The 21,842-nt window shown below is 41.6% G+C and overlaps 1 protein-coding gene across 1 annotated transcript in view; it reads right to left on the bottom strand.

Moving 5' to 3' along the window:
• Window positions 1-1,425: 1,425 nt before the first annotated feature.
• The window catches only part of CDC42BPB (CDC42 binding protein kinase beta), a 903,752-nt gene continuing 883,335 nt past the window's right edge, over window positions 1,426-21,842 (bottom strand). Inside the window, exons 35-37 of the mRNA XM_069207298.1 lie at window positions 6,980-7,106; window positions 6,816-6,883; window positions 1,426-3,232 (exon numbers count right to left, since the gene is read on the bottom strand). Of these exons, the coding sequence (XP_069063399.1) occupies window positions 3,101-3,232; window positions 6,816-6,883; window positions 6,980-7,106 (327 nt within the window). The 3' untranslated portion in view covers window positions 1,426-3,100. The remainder of the gene's footprint in view (window positions 3,233-6,815; window positions 6,884-6,979; window positions 7,107-21,842) is intronic.

Raw genomic sequence — 21,842 nt, 5'->3', positions numbered from 1 at the left:
GATTTCAATGAAGGTCACAGTAGATTTGATTCAGTCTGAATGGACTAAGGGCTTTCTCTCTGGCGTTGTCACTGCCAGAGTCGGCCCTGGAGTTGGAGTAGATCCTGGAGCCGGGGGTTAGGAGGTACAATTGGCATCAGGGACAGATCAGCAGGCAGTGACCTGAAAAGTGGCCTGCTCAGATCCATGGGGGGCCCAATGGCGTACCAGCGGGCTCAAGAATGGTACAAAAGTCCGCAATATAGGCTTTGTGAAGGATGGAATCTGCTGCACCATCATCAATGTACACAAACTCGGGCTGGATTGACGAATAGTGAGGGTGTTGGTTCTGTGATAGGCGACAAAGATCTGGAGGTACTCGAACGCCTATGTGACATCTCCTGACGAGAGTGGCTGGAAGAAGGGGAGCAATGTTTGGATTTTTTGTGTTTTTCCCTTCTTGATGTAAATGATGATTTGGAGTGGGATGATGATCTCTCTTGGGAACAACCTTGAGGCAGAGAACGCATCAAGGTCCTCCACTTTGATTGGGATGGGGCTTTCAATGGTGCTCAAGAAGCCTGGCCTTTTAGTCCTGAATAGGCTTCTGAATCTTTTGAATGCATTTGTGACATTACTTCAAATCATGTGAGGAGCAGAGACACCTCTTTTGGGCCCATCACTGACATCCGTTTCTAGCAATCCCGATGGTTTGAAACCTGTCATTTTAGGAGGAGACATACCGCTTGCATGCTGGCAACATTTTGGAATAAGTTTATCAAGTGACAGAAATTGAAACCATGAGTTTGGAACTGCATTGGACGGTGCGAAAAGAAAGGAACTGACATTGATGCACAGCAGAAGTGGTGGTTCTGTTGTAGCCCCAATATCACTTCTGGGGCGGGACAGGCTGAATGTGCAGCCGCACAATGGAAACTACTGCCACGCAAGGGAATTGCAGATAAAAATCCCCAGTACCATTCCGGTGAGAGGGGAGTATTTACACATTGAGGAATCAGTGGTTAAAAATATCTCTCAGAGACCAGTTTTTTACAACTTCCATTTTCTCTGATTTTATCTTTTCTTTTAATTGATTTAACAAATTTAATTCTAAGAAGTTATTGGCCATCAAGGCCACTCATTTTCGCCCATGAGTTCACAGAGAGGCAACACACTGAACAGAATCAATTGTGATCCATGTAGCAGAACACTGAATATAATTAAGTACAATCATTTATGCAATTTAAACAGTGAAGCTACATTACAAATATGTGTAGATGAGCAGTCATAAGATATGTTACTGCAATGGCATACAAAAGTATGAGGTGTAATTTAATGAAAAGCGAAGAAAAGCATTCTGTACAAAGGACTCAACAGTCTTGTAATTTACGGAACATTAGAGTAGCTTTTTCAAAATAAGAACAATTTGAGAAGAGAAGCAAAACATTCATTTCAAATGTTTTAATATGTCAAGAAAGACACCAAATTTAAAACATCCCTCTTCTGCTTTAATAAACAGGTCAATTGCTCAAAATGTTCGCACAATTCAATAATTACAAAGACTGACTTACATTAAAAAAGTAAAAATCTGAAGAAAAAAAAAAAAACAAATGCAGTAGTGTCCAGCTCCAAGTGAGCCCCTTCATCGATAATCTCAGAAAAAGAGCACATACTGTCAAACACTTAATGGAACAAGATTAAATGCTGACTAGAACTCTTTTAAAAATTAAAAATAAGTGCAAGTCCTATACAGTGTTTCAGAAAAGAACATTAACTATTGGTATCGCATTAATAGCCCACTAAACCAAATTTTAAATAAATGACACCAAATTGTCAGAAAATTGGCACAGAAGGCACACTAGTGTGACAATGAAAAACTGGATATGCCAGCCACGTAAATAATTACAAACCTTTAATGAAATATGGGCACAGATCTTGGATTATTAAACTTATAATACATGGAAGCATGGGATTAAATATACACAGAGTCATGTCCCTGCGTGACGGAAAATATACAAGTATGTTGTGCATTTTTGTATTCTACATGATCACTATGCACTTAATCATGGGGTCTTCATGCAGTGTAGATACAATGACGGAAAAAAGCAGCACCCTTGCTTGTATGTTCTTCATATTCCGCTTTGGTTACTAATCAGAAAAATGCTGTAGTGTGGTAGAAGACCCTTAAATTAGACAGACTTACAATGTTTGTCTAAGCTCTACATGTCTAACTGCTACCTAAACATGTAGCGTGTCTTAACACTGACAAACAAGAGATGCTATTATGCAGCAAAAGAGAAAAGGCTATGACAATCTCTTTCAAATGGCATATTTACAGACCTTCTATCAACCCAAACTGATGGTCATGATCATTAAGGATTTTAAAATATTCTTTAGCAGCGTAAGGGCAGAATGATTCATGAAGATTTATACACATTCACTCACACGACTAAGCATTGTTATAAGACACAAGTATGTGCTGAATAATTAACGGCTAAATGAGAAAAGGCCTCCAACTAGAAACTCTTTCAGAATCATTTCACAATGATGTAGATGGGGCAGCATTTCAGAGCTTCCCATCATTCTTCTAAAGATGTAGGATATAGCCACAGGAAAAATTAAAACAATGTTTTATCTCCAAATCTATTTGGATCAGCTTGTATATCCCAGCCAGAAATCCAAATTCAGCCCAAAAGAACTTCTAGCTAAAACGACATTACATCGTTAGGCTATGAAAAATGTTTCACAGGTGCTATGTCGTATTAATATAAATAATAGACAGCTTTTCTTTTAGCTTCATTAGCACCATAAATGAAAGACTAAGGAATCTTCTGATGTCTGTAGATTTGAAAAACATAACAAACCATGTCACCCTGGAACATTAAAGATTGGTCCTAGAATCACAACTGGGAACAAAGAACAGCTTTACATAAGAAAGCTTTATAGGTTTGTGATGAGCATGACCTCATCATTTTAATATTTAGTAAGTGAAATCAGAGTTCAACATATTCAATGTCCAATACCAGAGATCAGTATCTTGGCACGATAATCCAAAATAAAACTGTCTTGCACTTGTAAAACACTCATCATCACGATCATTGGCACAAGTGGAGTGGTGGTGCTACGCATCGCAGGTTGACTGGTCCAATCCATCCAGTGTCAGTTGATTCCTATGAGGAGAATTTGGGCTGGGAGGGCCACTTGGGTTGGAGCTGTTGGAGGGAGTGGAGTGTTTTGTGGAATCGGAATCAGGCTGTTTGAGAAAAGAAATACAATGTAAGACTTACAAAAGAAAAACATATACATGTCTAGATCTTCACAATCGGCTGACCTGGTTTAACATTCTACTCATACCACCATTTCTAGGCTAAATATGTTTCAGCACACCAGTTCATGTGCTCACATAAATGTGGACATCATAATGGATCCGCAAGGCAATTGTTAGTATGCAGGTCACCCCGCTTCACTTTCTTCTGATCTCTAATAGGTAATGGAAATGGAATCAATGGTACAACATGGCTAATGTGTGCTTTTGTATCAGTACCATAATACCCACAGCAATTAGTGAGCACAAAAAACATAGATGAGGCATAGTCTTACTTTGATGAAAGAGATCCCCAGTAATGATAAACCTCTCTGCCACTTCTGGTGGTGTTCTTCCCTTGACGACTGTATGACTACAGAGAGTTGCTCCCTTCCCAACCCAGGGATATGAGTGAACCTGTACTGCACTGGAAAATCCCAGTAGCACATCATTAAGCGGCTAAAAATATATATTTTTTTATTAATATTGTGTTTTGTTGTTTGTTCACATAGCTGACAGATTGACTTCAGGGAAATGACAAGAATATATGGCTCTATATCTCCTGATGACGACCTCAGATCCACTTAGGCACTAGGGTTTGGCCGAAACATGTTGACATTTTCAATATTGATAATGGTAGGGAGATAACATCCCATTACCATCACAATTGTCCTCCTTCTTTTAACCCAGTCAGGGTAGCCCTGAATAAGCTGACAGTGGGGTTTGAGCCCTGGGCAGTTTTAATCTAATTCATCTATCAACTTGTCTGACCCCTATGTACAATAGCCTTTGTTCCCACTTAATGTTTAAGCCCCCAAAGCACTAAGCAGTGTTTGGGGTGCGGGGAAAAAGCCCAGTGGTGAAGCATGCCACAAACTGTGGGTGAAGGCTGTTTTTTAATACTTGGGATTTCCATTGTCCAAGTCAGACTACACCTCATCTATTATTATTGTCTTGTGCTCACTAATTGTTGTGTATACTGAAGCTTGTACTAGAGAAGGATTAGTGAGCTATGGTACCTCCCTCCTCTCTTTTTCTCAATGCATAGCATTTCAAGGTGACTCCTTGTAGAGTTGTGGGAGACAATTCAGATCTTTAATTAGTGTGAGACCTGGACTTTGTTTCTTTTTAGACTACTGGAACATTAAGAACTCCATGATAAACAATGGGAGTAGGCTACAAACAGTAGTTCAGGATCCCTGGCCTCAACATAGCGTTGCCTTAATCCACATGCTCAGCCTGTCACTCCCCCCTGTCTCTCCTCTAGACGTCTAGGATTGTGCATGGTTTGAGAAGCAGGGTGAAGCTGACGTGATTAAGGGAAAACAGCAAGTCTTCTCCCCTCCTTTTTCCACAGTATCCCCGTACGCCAAGCGGTGGCAGTCCCAGCTGCAGGAAGAAGGGACATGATGCATACACAGTTATGACTCTCTTGCTGCCTTGCAAGGAAGGGTAAGATGTCTTAGAGCAGGAGGAATTTTTGAAAGTGTCTTCATGTTGCAGCAGACTACAAGGACCACTAAAGTACTGATCCCTCGTTACTGGACCCAGCCTTCAGACTGGGCAAATCATAGGGCTTTTTAGTAGCCCACTAAGGCAGGCTATATTCTGTTTTGCTTCCAATTATTTCTATCTTAAGTGAAATATGTCACAGCAAGAACCAACATAATTCACTTAGATGTTTATTTCTAGCCTTAACATGTTTACTATCCTTGCTGAACCAAAGACCAGCTACACCAGTTTATCTGAATCATGGCTCCATTCCACAAGCAGCAATGGCATTTGTATCTTGAGACAATATTAGCTATAACGGTTATTTAATCTGAGAGTCTTATTTAGAGTAGAAGGCCTTTCTGAAGCCTATCCTGCAAATGTGACTAGGGGAAAGATCATGGAGGTGGCAGATTTTCTCTGGCAGAGAATCATGTCTAACCCACTATAGTGTACAATCCTCAATTTTGTTTTCAAAAGCTTCTGAAAATGTATTCATCATAAGCAGACCTTGGCATAAACGTTTATCTAGTCCAGTGGAAATACTACTTTTCCGATTCTTCCTCATTGGTTTAATTCTGTTTCCAAGAGGCAGACCTGGCTTTTCTGGTAGACAACAGACTCAGTTGAAGTTGTCATCTGACAAATGCCTTGGAAGGTCAGTCCATGTTTTGATAGTTGTGGGAAGATAAAAAGGCTCACCCCCTTTATCCCTGTAAGCAGGTTGCTATTTCTTGAACCCACTTCAGGCTGTACAAATCTGCAAAGAGCAAAGTTGATCAGGATCTGTATTTAATATCCACATAGCTTTGTTTTGTGAGAATATATGGATATTATAAGGAGACACGCTAGAGGACAGAATGTTTCTGACAAAGGTGCAGTGGTTGTGTCTGTAATCATATAGAATAACCAGCAAACCATTTAGTGGGTGGAGGGGGGAATGACAGAGTTTTAAGTCTACAGCATATTCATAACAAAAACATGAAAGATGCAATTAACCAATGTGTTTGCTAATCTATGTGGTACTTGCACCCACAAAAAAGCACTAAGTGAATTTACATTCTACATCCTGATTCACATAATTAGACTGGTGGAATTAAATGTTCCAGCTTACAGATATGGTAAATCAGCTACTGTGGCAGAATTGCTGCAATTTCATAAGGTTATTGGTGAGATTATGCTGGGGGCTAGAGTAGGAGCAGTTGGGTAAAGCAACCTGGAGAAGTAGTACATAACTGTAAATTTTATGGTATTCACATATATCTTGCAGGTAGTATCCCATCTTAGAAATGTACTGAAACGTCCTCATGTGAGAGGCATAATTAAGAACCTTTGCAGAGTGAGAAGGGGAGCAAACACCCCCATGTATTTACATTTAATGACAGTACAGGGAAAAGGTTTCTACATAGGGAAACATATTTCCCCCTTTAGAGAGAGAGGAGAAATATATCTACTAATAATTTGCATTTGCACCTCATTATCTTGTGTATAATGTAATAGCAGGTGTAAACCCTGCATGCATAAATTCTCTGTCTAGTTACCCAGGTAACCTTTAACTGTCAGATTTCCTGAAATACTTCTGGATTTTTTTGAAAATCCCTATAAAGCCAGGAACTTGTTTCAACCCAAAGAGTGGTCTACAGGAGCAAATATGTTACATTTGCACCTGAGGCTTTGGGTCAGATTTAGCTATGTGAAGAGGCAATTTGGAAACGTACACAACTTGTTCTGCATCTCTCTTTTGTACAAAAGTTGAAAGTAAGTCAAATGAAAAAATTAAAGTATTGTAGGGAAACATCTGAACACGTAAAAGTTGTGGTTGCAAGAAATGAAAAACATTGGGCCAATAGTGAAAACGTAATCCTCACCAAAAAAAGACAATGACTCAACAACATAGCAACAGTGACAAATCTGGAACCTAGATCAGACTGCAAAATCTGAAAGAGAGGAGAGGCTCACTAACATTGCAACTTAAATTACACCAATGTCTGTAGTTGCAAATTAGTCCAGTTGTTTAACAACTACTTAAATCCAACATTACCTCTTTCTCAAATTCCTGGTCATGATCAGACATACTTCGCAATGGCATAGCTACTCCCAAGTCTCCACCTACGGCAGAAGATCATATTTCACTGTAGCAAAAATTATGAAGATGGCAGACTACAATCACCAAAGCTCAACATTGTTTTGATGCAGTTTTCTAACCTGAGGAGGGCCACGATATGTATGTTTTGCTTCTCTGTTGTTGTAGTTGCTGCTGCTGCCTTGAGATGTTGATAGACGGAGGGCGAGCTTTTTCTCTGGAGTTCTCATCTTGGGAAGGTAAGACACTCTGAAACAGCAAAATCAAACCATACTTATTACTTCCAGGTCATAATCACAAACAAAATACTTTTAGGGAAGCAAGATTTCCATAGAGGCAATTGTCATTCATTCATCTTCAAACAACTTATATCTATTTTTGGGAACCTGTAAAGATTTATCTTATCTGATCATAAGGAAGCCTTCAAAATCGAACATGGAAACAAAGCTGATATGGGTGTTAATGATTATTTAGAAATGTTTACTGAAAACTGGATTTACCTTTAGACAGCTTTGTCATTTATTTGTTTTCTAATTAAAAGTGTATGCACACACCTCAGCTTCCAATGTTATGTAAGATTACATCTTTTGGTTTATTCACTTTTAGACAAAACACTGATAAAATCAGATGACAACATTTGCATATCAAGCATGAGTTTAACAAAATTAATGTCGATGTAGCTTATTACAGCTGAAGATGATGAAACAAAGTCCACTTATTGTGGTGATGCTGAGCAGGCACACATCACTCTTTGTGAGCACACTGTCCAAGTAGCAACATAAGTGCTTGCCATCAATTATACTTCTCATTGGATTTAAACCTTGAAAATGTTATTTCTTAGTTGAAGAATCATCATGTTATTCACAGATCACTGCCTGACAAGCACATGCTGTTAAGCCATGCCTCTAGGATCAGCCACATCTCAGTTTAAGGTCATAAAATTATAATGAGAAGAACAACTGGACATGTGAGACATGAACCTAGCAAATGGAAATGCATGTGTGCATCCATGAATGAAATTCATGGAGACTAACATTATTAGGCTGGTAGCATGATCTTCGTCTTTTCCCATGAGGTTCTCACTAGGGAATCCCACCTTTGGAACAGAAGGACAAAAATCTCAATAGGAGATGAGGCAGCACAAGAAAACAATTTATTGAGCAATGAGTTGCTGCTACACAGCTAAACAGTGTGTTCAAACTGGTAAGAGTTTTAGAACTAGTAACACGAAAGCAGTGTTTAGAGTGTGATAGGACTTTCCTAGAATGCAGGAGAAACAGGCAAACATACAAGCAAGACAACCTTTGCGGCATCCTGATAAGATCAATTAATGTGAAACATAGACCAATACAAGTTATGAAAAAACCAACGAGCAATAATTACAGAAGCTTTACAATTCGGAGTGTTCAGCATATTTGAAACAACTGAGCAGTATCTTGCTAAGTGGCAAAGTGATGTTTATGAAATATTTTGCATCAAGCCCAGCAATTTCTCCTTTAGCATTAACTGTAAGACAATTGCAAAAATACTTAATAAACCTCCTAAATAAAAATAATTAGCACCTCTTGAGGCATATCAGTAGCACATGTGTGGAGTGCCACTTTATTTTTGTAGAAATTAAATACGTTTTAGGTAATGGTTTCTATAGAGTGCCAATATGTGTAGGTAAAAGGAATTAAAGAGATGCACAGGACATGTGTGTTGAGTAGGATGGCTTCGAGGATCCCATGATAGGAAAGGAAATGTACAAACCTGTAACTACACTCTTGCAACATTAGAATCTTTCATACACGTACATGCTGGGATGACATCCTGCAGCTAGTCAGAGTTTCTGTTAAAGTTAGAAATAGTAGTAGGCAGCAGTAACATGCCAGCACTGTGATTCAGCATTGTAATTCAGGCCACCATAGATTAGATTTCAAAGCATAACTGCATACGCTGTATGGGGATAGTGGAGAGTTGCATATTAGTCTATGAGAGATTCTTGTGCTTGAGATCTGCAGTTGGTTCTTTCCGAGACCTTACACTAGGGAAGATGATGTTACATACCTTTAACTAGAGTCTTGTAGCATCAATAACTTACATAGCTTCACTTGCATGAATCATTGAGCGTTGTCAGGTTGGGAGTCCCTGGTAACATTACTAATTGTCTTGAGCACTGCAATGCAGCACTGCCTGTCTAGCTGCATATTACCTGAATTGTAAAAACCCAAAGCTCATCTAATGAGGTGAACGTGCTCTGGACTTCATTCCTCATTGGAGACTAACATATCTCAGATTTTTTGTTTTAACCATGCTGTATTGAGTTTTCAATGATGACGAGAAAACGAACAGACCAACACTCACTGTAATTCTCTGGATTCATAGTGTTAAGTACATCAGGAGTTTCTTGTTGCAGGAGTGGGCACTAATGATCACAATCAACATCTACTTAAGTATCTTACTACAACACACCTACCTCACTAGAGTCAAATTATGCATCACTGTCCATAGACATGGTCAAGCATACAAACACCTTCCCATTATTCCAGGATGTTCAATTTCACAAGACTCCTGCCTTAGGTCAAAACTTTTGACAAATCTCTGAGAGCACCCTCATGCTTGTTATATTGATTCTTCTGCTTGCATACACCGATCCATGTTCTGAATCCATAGTGTCAGCAGTGTAGATGTACCGCTCTCCAGAGCTTAACAATGTCTCTTTGCAACCATCAACACAATATTATACAACATTAATGTATATCAGGATAAAGCTGTCTCCTCCAAATTCTGATAATTGCAACCTGACGAGTCAGATTAATTATTTTGCTTATAACCCATGAGACTTGTTGACTCACTTTGGTCCAAAACTGCTGTATCTGTGGGCATGACTACAGTGTCTGACCCAATGTGCCTTGAGTGGGTCCTCGCTGGCACCTGCTGCTGCCAAAACTCCTCACTTTAAACAATCTGGTCTGGTTCTGGCACAATCTAAAATCTTGAGATGCATCAAGGGAAAACCGGCTTTGACTGCTACCTCTCTTGGATATGTACATGCCTCTTCCCAGTGTTCTTCCTTTAGGATTCCAAGCTCCTATTCGTATTTGTGTTTAAGATCATCCAGCACCAGCAAGTCCCAACCATTAAATAATATGATGAAACACGTGAAATGGCACGTGAAGCCACTACTCTATATTCCAAAGGTGGCTGATCTGCAACCTTCTAAAGATATTTACTGTAATTGGACAATGAATGTTTGATCTGCAAGTATCTAAAAAACTGGGTGTTCGCCAGCTCAAACTGCTGTTATACTTCCTCTCATGATAGCAGCCCCTGTGGACCCCAGGTCCCCAACCTTAGAGATCCCATTTCTGAAACCATCCTAACTTGTTCAGGTCTGAGAGAATAGCAAAGTCTCACAGGGGTGTCTCCAAAGTAAGCCTACACTGCCATTCCGTAACTGAGCAGCTTTCTTCCAAATCTTGATAGCTGACGAAGTTGGAGTAGGTTTCCAGGCTCAAGAAGCCACCACCATATAGGGCTTCCAGGTAACCCCTGGATGTCAAAGCTCTCCTAAGTGCCTGCAGAGGTTGCCGTAGCAAGGCAAAAAGCCCAGTAATTCACATTAAATAGGTTGGGCCACCCAGTGATATAGTTTACTCCTAATAAGGGCTTCTTGTCAACGTGATCAATGCTATCCTAGAGGGCCCTACCCCATCCCAAAAAAGGGCCTTGTCACACTATACTTTTAGGGAAACGCTAACAGTGACCCCATGGGGAGAATTCTGGAACATATATAAAAGTTTAGTTAGTGCAATCATTTTATATAGTGCAGCCCTGTCCAATACCGAAATCAGAAGTTTTCTCAAATGTTTGTTTCATATTCTCCTTAGATGGTGACTCATAAAAGGAATAGGATGTTTTGTAATGTATATCCCCAGGTATGTGAACCCTTCCTGCACCCATAGCAATAGAGACACATTCTGTGAGTAGGAACTCCACAGGTTCGTGCCATTTTATATGCACGCCTGCATGTTCCCAAAATGTGTCTAGCATTTCAAGTGTTTGGGGAATGCAGCACTCAGTCTAACAGGTGGATGAGCAGACAGTCTGCACACAGGAAGATAATATCCTCCCACTCTGGCCCCACCTGAGGCAACGGATTAGAGAGTTGCAACTCACCCAGTTGGCCAACTGCTCCACTGCAAGCATGAACAGTAAGGCGGACAACAGTGGGCATTGAATGCTGTCTTGTCCCACTGCCCTGCTGGAACTCCCATGAGGGTGCACTATTCACTTGTATTTTTGCTGCAAGGCTAGTATTTAATAGTTAAACCCAAGACATGAATTCTGGGCCAAAGCCCCTTTTCCGTAACACTATTACGTATGGCTATTCAAGTGACTTCAACACCCTTTCGGCGTCAACAAGCAACAAATACCACCAGTTCTTGTATGTTATCCAACTGTGCCAGAGCGCCATGAAGACAGCTGAGGTTGTGACAGCTGGATTTGTACGGCATAAAACCTGACTGATCCATAGCTTTTAATTTATCAATCACTTTGTAAAAGTTATTAGTCCTAGTTGTGTATGAGGCACTCCCTTCTTGAGTTTTACCCTTTTTATCCAATTAGGCCAGGGGTATTCCGCTGCTAAGTTGTCTAATAGCTTCAGCAACCTTCTTCACTTCTAGTTTCCGGTCCAGTAGTACAATATGGTCATTAGATATGGTGGGGGTTGGAATAGGTTGGGATAACTCCTGCAAATTTTCGCACCTCCTCAGCGAAGCACCAGAGTCTCAATCGGTATCATTTCTCTAGGAGTATTGGAAAGGGTTGTGCAATCTTGTTTGCAGATTTCACTACAATGTCCCGATCTGTTTTCATTCTTCAAACCCATCTCCGGCTCTCCCGCAAGTGTGCCTTCCAGTCAGACGTTTGCCTGCTTTGTTACCTACCTTATATTTTGTGTTGTATCAGAGTGCCCTCAGCTTCACCCTCCACCAGCTGACTATATTCTTCTCTGACTAATACAATTTGATGGGATAGCTCAGCCTCCGTATTTTGTGTGTATTCTGCCTTCCATTGACCAGATGCTGCTTTAAGTCCAGCAGTGCTGTAGATTTTTCCTTACGCCTTTCAGCAATAGTGGCTCTGAGTTGCCCCGATGACTAATTTATATGCTTCCCAAATGGTCACGCCTGACTGCACGTACCTGAAGTAGAATTATTTGGAACAGGCCAAATGTTTCTTTGTAAGCCAGTTTCTCAGCACCCATGGATGAAGTCTGCACTTGAACTGTTGTAGGGCAGACATAGCTTAGAGTGTAGTGCTAATGGGAGAGGGGGAGAGAGTGGCCAGATATACCGCCTGGTAGAAAGTGTGTCTCTATATGTACCCTTATCAGCGGTACTAAAAGGTAGTCAAGTCTGGAGAATCAGTGCATTCCATTATACACATGAGCATTATTGTGTTTTGGAATGTGTTGTACAGCCTCTTGTCTTCCAGCTCTTGCTGACTAGTCGCAGTGACTTTCTAAATCTGCTGCATTGTAAGTTTTTGGTCACCTCAATGATTAGAAGTGTATCTGTGGTCTGCATTATCCATTTTGCCACTGGGGGAAGGGGACACGGGGAGAGAACAGCTTGATTTTCACCACATTCCATCCACCATATACTGCTGCATAACAGCCCCTATGGTCCATCGATGCCTGTGTGCCTCTTACAGTAAGCAACTTCCAAGCCAAATGGAAACGCAGAATTAACCAGAGCCTTGTATCTCCCTCCACGTAGGAATCCATGTTTATTACCCACAGATGGGTCTCTTCCAATACTATGAGGTTGGGATCCTGCCTGGATAAAAATTTTGGTACAACCCCTCTCTTTACCTCATTCACCAAACTATTGACATTCCATGTTATACGTTAGGGCCCAGCTTATGAGACCTTGTTATCAACACTAAGTTTGGTGCCTGGGCTTCCCAAGTGATCCTTCAAATGCTCCCTTTTTGCCCTCGTAACCAAGTGTACCGTGAGATGCCAAATTACACACCCATACGTCAATTTTACCCCTCCTCTCTATTGCCTCATGCTGCAGGTTTGGAACTACTCACTGCCCAATGCTTGAGGCACTGTTCATGGTCTCTAATCTTCTCCCTAAGGAGAAAAAGGGAGCAATGTCTCTTGATGAGTTGTGGCTTGCTTTTTCTGACACTTTCTCTCCGATCCATCTAGGGTTCATAATAGTTTGATCACGGACCATTAGACCCAAGCAGGTGGGCATTGTTTTTGTGTCGCCTCTTCTAGTTGCCTGCACTTTCGTCCCTAGTGACATTGCCTTTTGATCGACGTCCCAGCATGCAGGACCCCCCCTGCTTCTTGTTTTCTATTGTGCCCCATAGCTCAAGATATTCTCAGATGTCCTTTGGTGATGAGAAAAATCACTCTGCCCTCCAATAGGATGCTCACCTTTTTGGGAAAAGCATCATACACTGTACGTTTCATTTGTGTAATGTTGCTTTTGATCGTCTACTGCCATAAACTTCTTGAATTTAATCTGGAAATATGATAATGGTGTGACTTTCAGATTTCATCTGGCTATTTTGGTGCGTCGCCCTCAGGACCGAGTTGCAATCACTCTAGGATTCTGGCGATGAGGTCTTGCTTGGCCTGGCTCCAAGTTATTGGTGGTATCCCCCAGGACCCGATATGCCCTCCTAAATACGGAGTAGCTGGATAGATCTTCTGGTTTTACCATAGTTTTGATAAAGTCCTCAATAAAGTGTTCTACGCAGATATCCCCCTGATCATTTTGGGAAGGCCCAACAAACTGATATTGTCACCTTTTCAACGATGTCCCAGCGTGCAGGACCCACTCTGCTTCTTGTTTCTATTGTGCCCCATAGCTCTAGATAATCTCAGATGTCCTCTGGTGATGTGAAAAATCACTCTGCACTCCGATAAGATGATCATCTTTGTTGGGAAAAGCATCACACACAGTACGTTCCATTTGCGTAATGTTGCATTTGATCGTCTACTGCCATGAACTTCTTGAATTCAATCTGGAAATATGATAATGGTGTGATTTTCAGTTTTCATCTGGCCACTTTGGTGTGCCGTCCTCAGGACTGAGTTGCAATCACTCAATTGAGGATTCTGCCGATGAGGTCTTGCTTGGCCTGGCTCCAGGTTAATGGTGGTAATCCCCAGAACCAGATATGCCCTCCCAAATACATAGTAGCTGGATAGATCTTCTGGTTTTACCATAGTTTTGATAAAGTCCTCAATAAAGTGATCTACGCAGATATTCCCTTGATCATTTTGGGAAAGCCCAACAGACTGATATTGTTAAGTCTAGTCCTCCCTTTCATACCTTCTGGCTAGGCATGCAATAGTTGGGTAGCATCTTCGAGGTGGCAGACTTGAGTTTTTAGGACTCTGAGAGATTGTAAGTGATTTTCTAGGATGCGTCCACTACACTGATCACGGCTTACATTTTCTTAAAGTCTGCACACCTACGTTTACGTCCACTGACCACCTGTAGCAGCTCTCCGAGAAAGGTCTTGCCCCCTGCAGTTTTTTTGGATCAAGCTCTGACAATGATTCAGTGACATCCCTACCCACGGTGCAAATGACTGCATACTTTTCTAGTTTGTTGGGCTGCATCATTTTCTGGCTCTTGTCGCAGTCCATGTTCTATGATTTACCAGGAGTGATAGCCCCTACAATGTCTAGTGGTATGACGGGCGCCCCCGGTGTCCAGTAATGCTGGTGTCGCACCACTACACCCAAACCCCCCTTGGTACTTCCAGGCCTGCCCTGCCTTGATCAATATATGCACCTACCTTGGGTAACTGTGTTCCCGCTGTTACTCCAACTCCTCGGGCAATGCCGCTGGGTCTCTCTCCCCACATGCCTTGCAGCAACAAGTCCAGCAATGAATCAGGCGCGCGCTACCACACGCTGGCTGCTATTTTCTCACTTGGGCTACTGCTGCCTTCTCAACCACCTTCCAGAGCCACAAGCATACAGCTAAATCCATGCCAGAGAATGCCTTGCCCAGCCGGAACACTCACTCAAGGTGCTGAAGACACCTCTTCAACATATCTCAGTTTTAAAAGCACAATTATTAAATCTATGAAAGATACAAATACTGGAGAACTGTAGGTACAGGAAAGTAACCATGTCATTTCCAGATTTGAATGCATTAAGTCCATTTCTAAAACACAACAGTGATCTCAAAAGATATCCCAGCACTATCAATATAGGTACAGGCAAAATAATATGAAAGTTAATAATACGAATAAAAGATTTAATAAAATGGATGAGTGCAATAGTCATGTTTTGAGGGAATTATGGAAAGCCAAGTGAAATTGATATGGAAAGGAGTAAGATTTCCATGTCTTGGCAGAAAAGCTAATTCAAGCCTCTGGATTTGTAAGACTAGAAAGCAGTGTAATCAAAATAGAAAGGAAAGGTTCAGCATATTGGAAGATTCTTGGGTACAAACTAGCCTACTTCATCTTCAGTTACTGTATGAATTTTGGGAATGTCTGGTAAAGATAACAGCTATTGCATGTCACTGTCCTGTAAATGCTTTTAAGTTGAACTCTTGCATAAAGCGCAACTATTGCTGACATGTTTATGCAATATGCATTCACTGATCTGCTCTTTGGTACAGGTGGCTGAGTTTTTATCATGATAAACGTGTAAACAGGCTGAAATCCAAATTACGATTCATTATTTGGTTGAACCTTATTATACTGAAAGCAAGCAATAACGTATTTAGACGCTACTAGTTTTGCTCAGGCAACACTTAACTGAGTCTTTTTGGCTGCAGATGTTGAATTTGAGGGAAAAGACATTATGGGTTTGTTAATATCAAAGCCCCTTAACATGTTAGGTATCTGTTTGTGGTGGTCCTATCCAGACGAGTTGTTGAGTAAACAGAGACAAAGGTTTCTTTAAGGTACAGGCATTATTTGTCATTACCTATCCAGAAGCATATAAGTAAGCAAAGTTGATCAGCTAAAATTGAGGATCCATCAGTTTAGTCAAAGTAGAATTAGGGTTCTAACAGAACCAGTAGCTTCCAGTGCATAGAAACAGTGGCTCCCTAAGTACTGCGAAGCTGGGAGAAGGCTTGTCATAAAAACTTTAATCAAAAAGAGGAATTGGACACTCTAGGTTCATTCAAATATGACAAAAAGATGAGCCCCAATGATCTGTATTTAAGACCTGAGTTGGCAAACAACAGAAGATAAGCCAACAGTTGATGTAGGTGCAAATACACTAGTTTCAACCTTTATCCTTTACTATTGCATCACTATCAAAATGTTCTCCATTTGAACGTTTAAGTCTTGATAGTGAAATGGTGCTGGCAATTGCTAGAATTCTTCTGTTATCTGGAGCGATGAAATGGTGTCCAAATTCCACATGCATATGAGCCGTATAGCCAAATGAAGTGAGCTGGGATTGTATTGAAGAAATAGCCCTCTTCCCTACTTCTTAAAACTGGATGGGCTTTTGACGTCATCAGAAGCTTCAATGAAAGCGGATGTGAATCTATGTAGCAGAACTACCTTGTCCGTGCTGGTCGATATGGCAAGTAAAATGTACAATACCATGTTTATTTTGGTGAGTTCTTTTAGTTGAATGGAAATGGTGGAAAGTGTAGGCAAAGATCTCAAACCAACTGATCCAAGAGAAGCTTCTTCCCCATGTTCCCCTTTGTCAACACCATGCCATTTCTAGTTGTCACTGGTTGGAAAGAACACCACCAGAGGTTTCCCTCATTCCTCTGATGCAAGCTGCCACTCGCAAAGGCATAGCCTGCTCTTGTGGCAGAAGTCTATGGCCCATCTGAGGAAATCCACCCTTCTTTCAAATTGCCTGGAAGTTATTACCCCGAGATGGGAATCCTGTTGTTGACTGCTCATTACCCACAGAAGTGATACTCCCTCATAAAGAATGTTGACACTATACTTTCTATTTTCATTATAACTGTGGCAACCCTGGATGGAAAGTCAAATGCTTCCAGCTTCAGACACCTACTTCCTAGCTACAGGACACTGATGTGAAAATATTGATTTCAGAAAATCATTGGACTATGGATAGAAAGTTCTTGTCAATGCATTCTGAAACAGTCCATCAGGAATCAGTGTTTAGGATGAGTTGAGGGGAAAGGGTCTTTAACATACCCAAAGATCCAAGTCATTGCCTGACAAATGCAGAGTTAGTCACAATGTCAGTGCACCTTTAAATGTCATTGCTGTTGCCATCCATCAGTTTCAATTGTATTTTTAGATCCTGTTGTACCCTTCAGTATACGGCCAAGCAGTATTGATTCAGTCAGCTGAAAGGATATGAATGTGAAAAGGGACTTCTACAACCTAACTGTGCAAAACTTCCAATGGACTCATCCATACCCATGCTACGACGGTCTGTAATTTGAGCTTGAACTTAAGTTCCCTTCAACAGCAAAGCAAACATACTTCAAGCCGTTTTTTCTGCCTCAAAAGCCTTCAGAAAATCTTTGCTGTGCTACCTATCATTTGATACAAAACCGTCATGCAAGCATTCAATCTATGGAATCCACAAATATGACAATGGTGAATGATTTAAGCACACAAATCCAGGATTGATTCACTGCTGGAAAATCTGGGCTTGTTATGTTAGTGTGCTCTTTTTATGTCTTAATTGGTATTCGAATGGCATATTTAGAGTGGCACATAGCTGATGGTAAGAATATGTCTGCTTGGTAGGTAGTCAATGCTGTAAAAACCACAAGAACAACGAATCAGGATTACTTACTGTGCAACACCATGCTACACTACTACAAGTATGCTGCTAGGTGGATGTCATTTAATCATATATTATACTTAACAACAGGGCAAAAGAAACATTATTAATATGTTTTCATTAATTCACTTCTCCTACTAGTATCCCTCCGTCATTCCCAATATTGCACTTAATTCAGATGTCATTACCGACCCGCAGAAAAAAGATAGAACTCATAACACTACACGAATACTAAAATTGCCCGAAACAGCATTTAGTATATCAGCTGGTCTTACACTGCATAAGATAGGGTGTTACAGAAGAATACTGTGAACATCAATTGGAGTAAATCAGGGTAAAGCAGAACACTCAGCTAAAAAGAGCAAGTGAATAGTCCCAACTGTGGGTTTGTGCCATCTTGCTGGTCAACCACAAATTGTGGAGTGCAGAGTGAAAGTCAGAATGGAAGGAGACAGTTAGGTCACTACAATAAATTTGCTAAATTAAAAAATACTTAGCCTGACTAAATTAGACTGGCAAAAATTCATTTGACATAATGTCAAAATTACGTTTTTCACAATAATCCAATGTTTTTGATGAAAAATTATAATGGTAGAATTAAAGTAAGTTTAAAAAACACAGGCAGCTGTAGTCCTTCTATTTTCACTACGACCTAGGAGTTAAACATTTAAAAACAGATGTCACAAAAAAAGAAGGTGAATGGGAAACACGGGTAAGAATGGAAAGTATTTGGTGCAAAAGATTGGGAGAGGTTGATAGAAGGACACAATTAAAAAGAGGATTTAAAGAGGAGAAGGAGCAACACAAAATGAGTTAAAGTAAGAGGGAGAGTGAAAGGACTGGGGTGGAGATAAGGGGGAAGAAAAACATGCACAGCAAAAGATGGATTAAGTGGGGTAGGGGGATCCCTCCAACCTTTTAAAACAATAAGCAAAAAAAAAAAAAGTCTTCATAAAAATCATTTTTCTTTAAGAAAAGCCATGATCAGGTTGGTTTTGTCAATCTGGTGAAACCAATACTTGAGGAGTTGCTGCTCAATCTCCATGCAAGAAGGCGGAGAGTTGACAGGTTTGGGAGGGTTGCTGAGACAGAAGATCCTCCCGAAGGGGCAACCTGATCAGAGGATCAGTGTCTATTCTCAGAAGCTCAGGATACAAGACTCTCCATGCCCTGTCCGACGCCATAGGAATGACTTGAGCCCAGTCGTTCTTGATCTTCCTGAGAACTGTGGGCGGAAGTGTTATGGGGGGAAAAGCGTACAGGAGGCCTAAACTCCACTTGAGATGAAGTGTCTCTGAGCTATAGCCGCCTTAGAAACTCCAACGTGCAAAACTGCTGAGACTGTGTGTTCCCTCCGGAGGCGAACGGATATAACCAAGGCTCTCCCCACTGCTGAAAGACTCCTTGCTCCACCTTCGAATGGAGATGCCACTTGTGATCTGTTAGGCATGGACAGCCAAGTTTGTCTGCACTCATATTCAGAGAATGCCACTTTCCTGACCTTTCCGGTTAGTTTGCACTCCCTGAGGAAGCAACCGAAAATATTGCAAGCAAAGACAGTGTCGACAGCAACGCACATGGCATCAGTAACACTGGAGGCTCATTTTTGTGCCATCTCTTGGCAGTGGCTTATTATGCTTATTAGGATCAGTTCAGCTTAACAACTTGTAAAACATTGGAGGATATTGGTTGCATTTAATAATTTCAAAGACATGTGGTTAAAATGTACATCACATGTCATGTTTATGCTATTTGATTGTTTTGTTTTTATAGTACTTGGTTTGTGTTAGCTCAATTGATTGCAATTTAATGGACGTTACATTTTCGAGCATGCGTTTCAGTTTATTTAGCATACTTCGGTGGTGAAAGAGCACAGTGGAAGTATTTTATCTATTTCTGTTGCATGATTTCTGGGTCACGTGGGGCAGTTTAGTTTGCAGGGATAGTTCAAAAGGGCTTGGCACACCTGTGTTTTTCACTATAACATGCACTTGAAGGAAGGGTTGTTTATGTCTGTCTCATTTGAAGAAGGTAATAGTAATTGTCGTGTCTTGTATCAGCGTTTCTTATCTAATACGCACAGGCTATAAAGAGGTTTTGGTTTCTAACACTAGTGGTGAAGTAGCAGGCATTTTGGCGTATGATTTAGATGCGGCAGAGGGGTAAAATTATAGCAATTCATCCTGTTTTCATCTTGAGTGTTTGGCACACATTTGGGAAACCCTGGTTGTGGCACTTCGCAAGGTGTATGTTTTCGATACATCACTTTAAAATTGTGCGCGTCAGTTCCGCAAAGTACAAGTGATGTTTGGAGTTGTTAATTTTGCATCTGATATGGCTTCTTGTATTGCAGTTATCCCTGACGAAGGGCTTGCTGCCTGAAATGCATTGGGCTTGATACCGTGGCCAAGTGCTATGTAAGAAAAATTGCCCATTATTGTAAAATTAAAGCCTGGATTGGCACTTCACACGAAAAAGGCCTGGATTGGCATTTTTGCTGAAACTTACATACTGTGAATGACACTGTCTTTGCATGAAAAGTTATACGCTGGATAATGAGAAATCATGGATGAGTGGTTTAAAACAGGAAAAAATTGTTTGCAATGGATTATGTGTTGTCGTCATGCCTAAATGATTGTGCAACTCGGGTCTGGTGCACCGTCATGCATCAGCATAATGCCATAATTTTGGTGCTGGGCAACACACGTACCAGGGTTGCATAACAAAATTAGCCTGTGAGCACCAAAGAAAATGATGGATGATTTAGTTTAAGGTTTCAATAGGTGTGCATTCTACCAATTATATAGAATATACAGAGAACCTGGCTGGTGTTGAGCCACCAGGATTATACCCTGCTGTTCCAGCCACGTCCAGAAAAGAAAGGTTCACAACACCCTGCTTATTGCACTACCACATGGCAGTGGTGTTGTCCGGGAACACCTGTACTATTTCCCCCTTGAGAGAGGGAAGAAATGCTTTCAATGCTAGCCGGATCGCCTAGAGCTCCAGCAAGTTGATGTGGGGTCCGGATTCTGACAGAGATCAGAGTCATCTGATCTCCACCTCTCCCTGGTGGCCGCCCCATCCCAAGAGTGACATGCCTGTCACTTCTGTGTAATATGGTTCGGGAAGGGAGAGGAGTCTGCCTCTGACTCACCTGCGGTTTGTCAGCCACCACTGCAGGTCTTTTGCAGTTCCCTCCAAGATCTGGACCATGTCGGAGACATTCCCCTGATGCTGCGCCCACTGGACCTTCAGCTCCCACTGCAGAGCCTGCATATGCCATCTGGCATGAGTCACCAAAAGGATGCAGGACACCATGAGGTGGATGACCTCTGGCTACCTGACTCACGGGGTCAGAATGCACCGCAACCTCGTCCACGCAAAGCTTGGGGAGCTTGTGCAGGACAGTGGCTGGCATAGGCCTAGTGCGGTGGCACATCTCTTCCGTAGCCATAAAAGGAGCAAAAAGCAGACTGGGGATGCAGGTCAATGAGAGGCCCAGGAACTTGGCCATAGTGTAAGAGTTTTGAAAGCGCTTCAGCTTCAAGTCTACCTTCTCTCTGAAAAGACGTGTATCACTTAAGGGCATGTTCATGAGATTGGCCTGGACATTCCATGAAAAGCCAGACGTTCTTAACCAGGCGTGGGGTCTACGAGCCACTGTCAATGAAACCGCTCTGGTCAGGGAGTCAGTCGTGTCCAATCTACACCTGATGATACATTTTGCTGCATCTCCCCTGTCTTTTACTGCTTGGGAGAGAATGGCCTAGGCCTCCTCCGGGACCTGTGTCAGTACCTGCACAACCATGTCCCACAACGTGTGGGAGTAGCATTCCTAAAGGCATGCAGTATTCACCGAACGTAATGCTAGACTGTTGAAAGAAAACATTTTCTTTCCAAAAGGTGTCCAGCCTTTTAAATTCCCTGTCCTGGCGGTGCAGCAGGGAACGCGTCATGGGATGTCGAGGCTTGAACTACCAAGCTCTCAGGAGTTGGATGAAGAAACTAGTATCACCTGGGGTGGGGCGACGGTGGCGGGCAACTGCTCTGTTCACAGGAGTCCCTGTGCTGGGGTTGGACCACGTTCCCAGCAGGGCATCAGTCAGTGCCTCATTGAAGGGGAACAGGGGTCCTGATGAGGAAACTTCAGGCTGTAGCACTTCTGTCAAGAGGTTAGTCTGGAATGCCACAGAAGGTATTTTGAGGTC

Source organism: Pleurodeles waltl, chromosome 9 (assembly GCF_031143425.1).
Source record: "Pleurodeles waltl isolate 20211129_DDA chromosome 9, aPleWal1.hap1.20221129, whole genome shotgun sequence".
NCBI lineage: Eukaryota > Metazoa > Chordata > Amphibia > Caudata > Salamandridae > Pleurodeles > Pleurodeles waltl.
The sequence above is the reverse complement of the archived record's forward strand: the minus strand, read 5'-3'. Positions and strand labels throughout refer to the sequence as shown.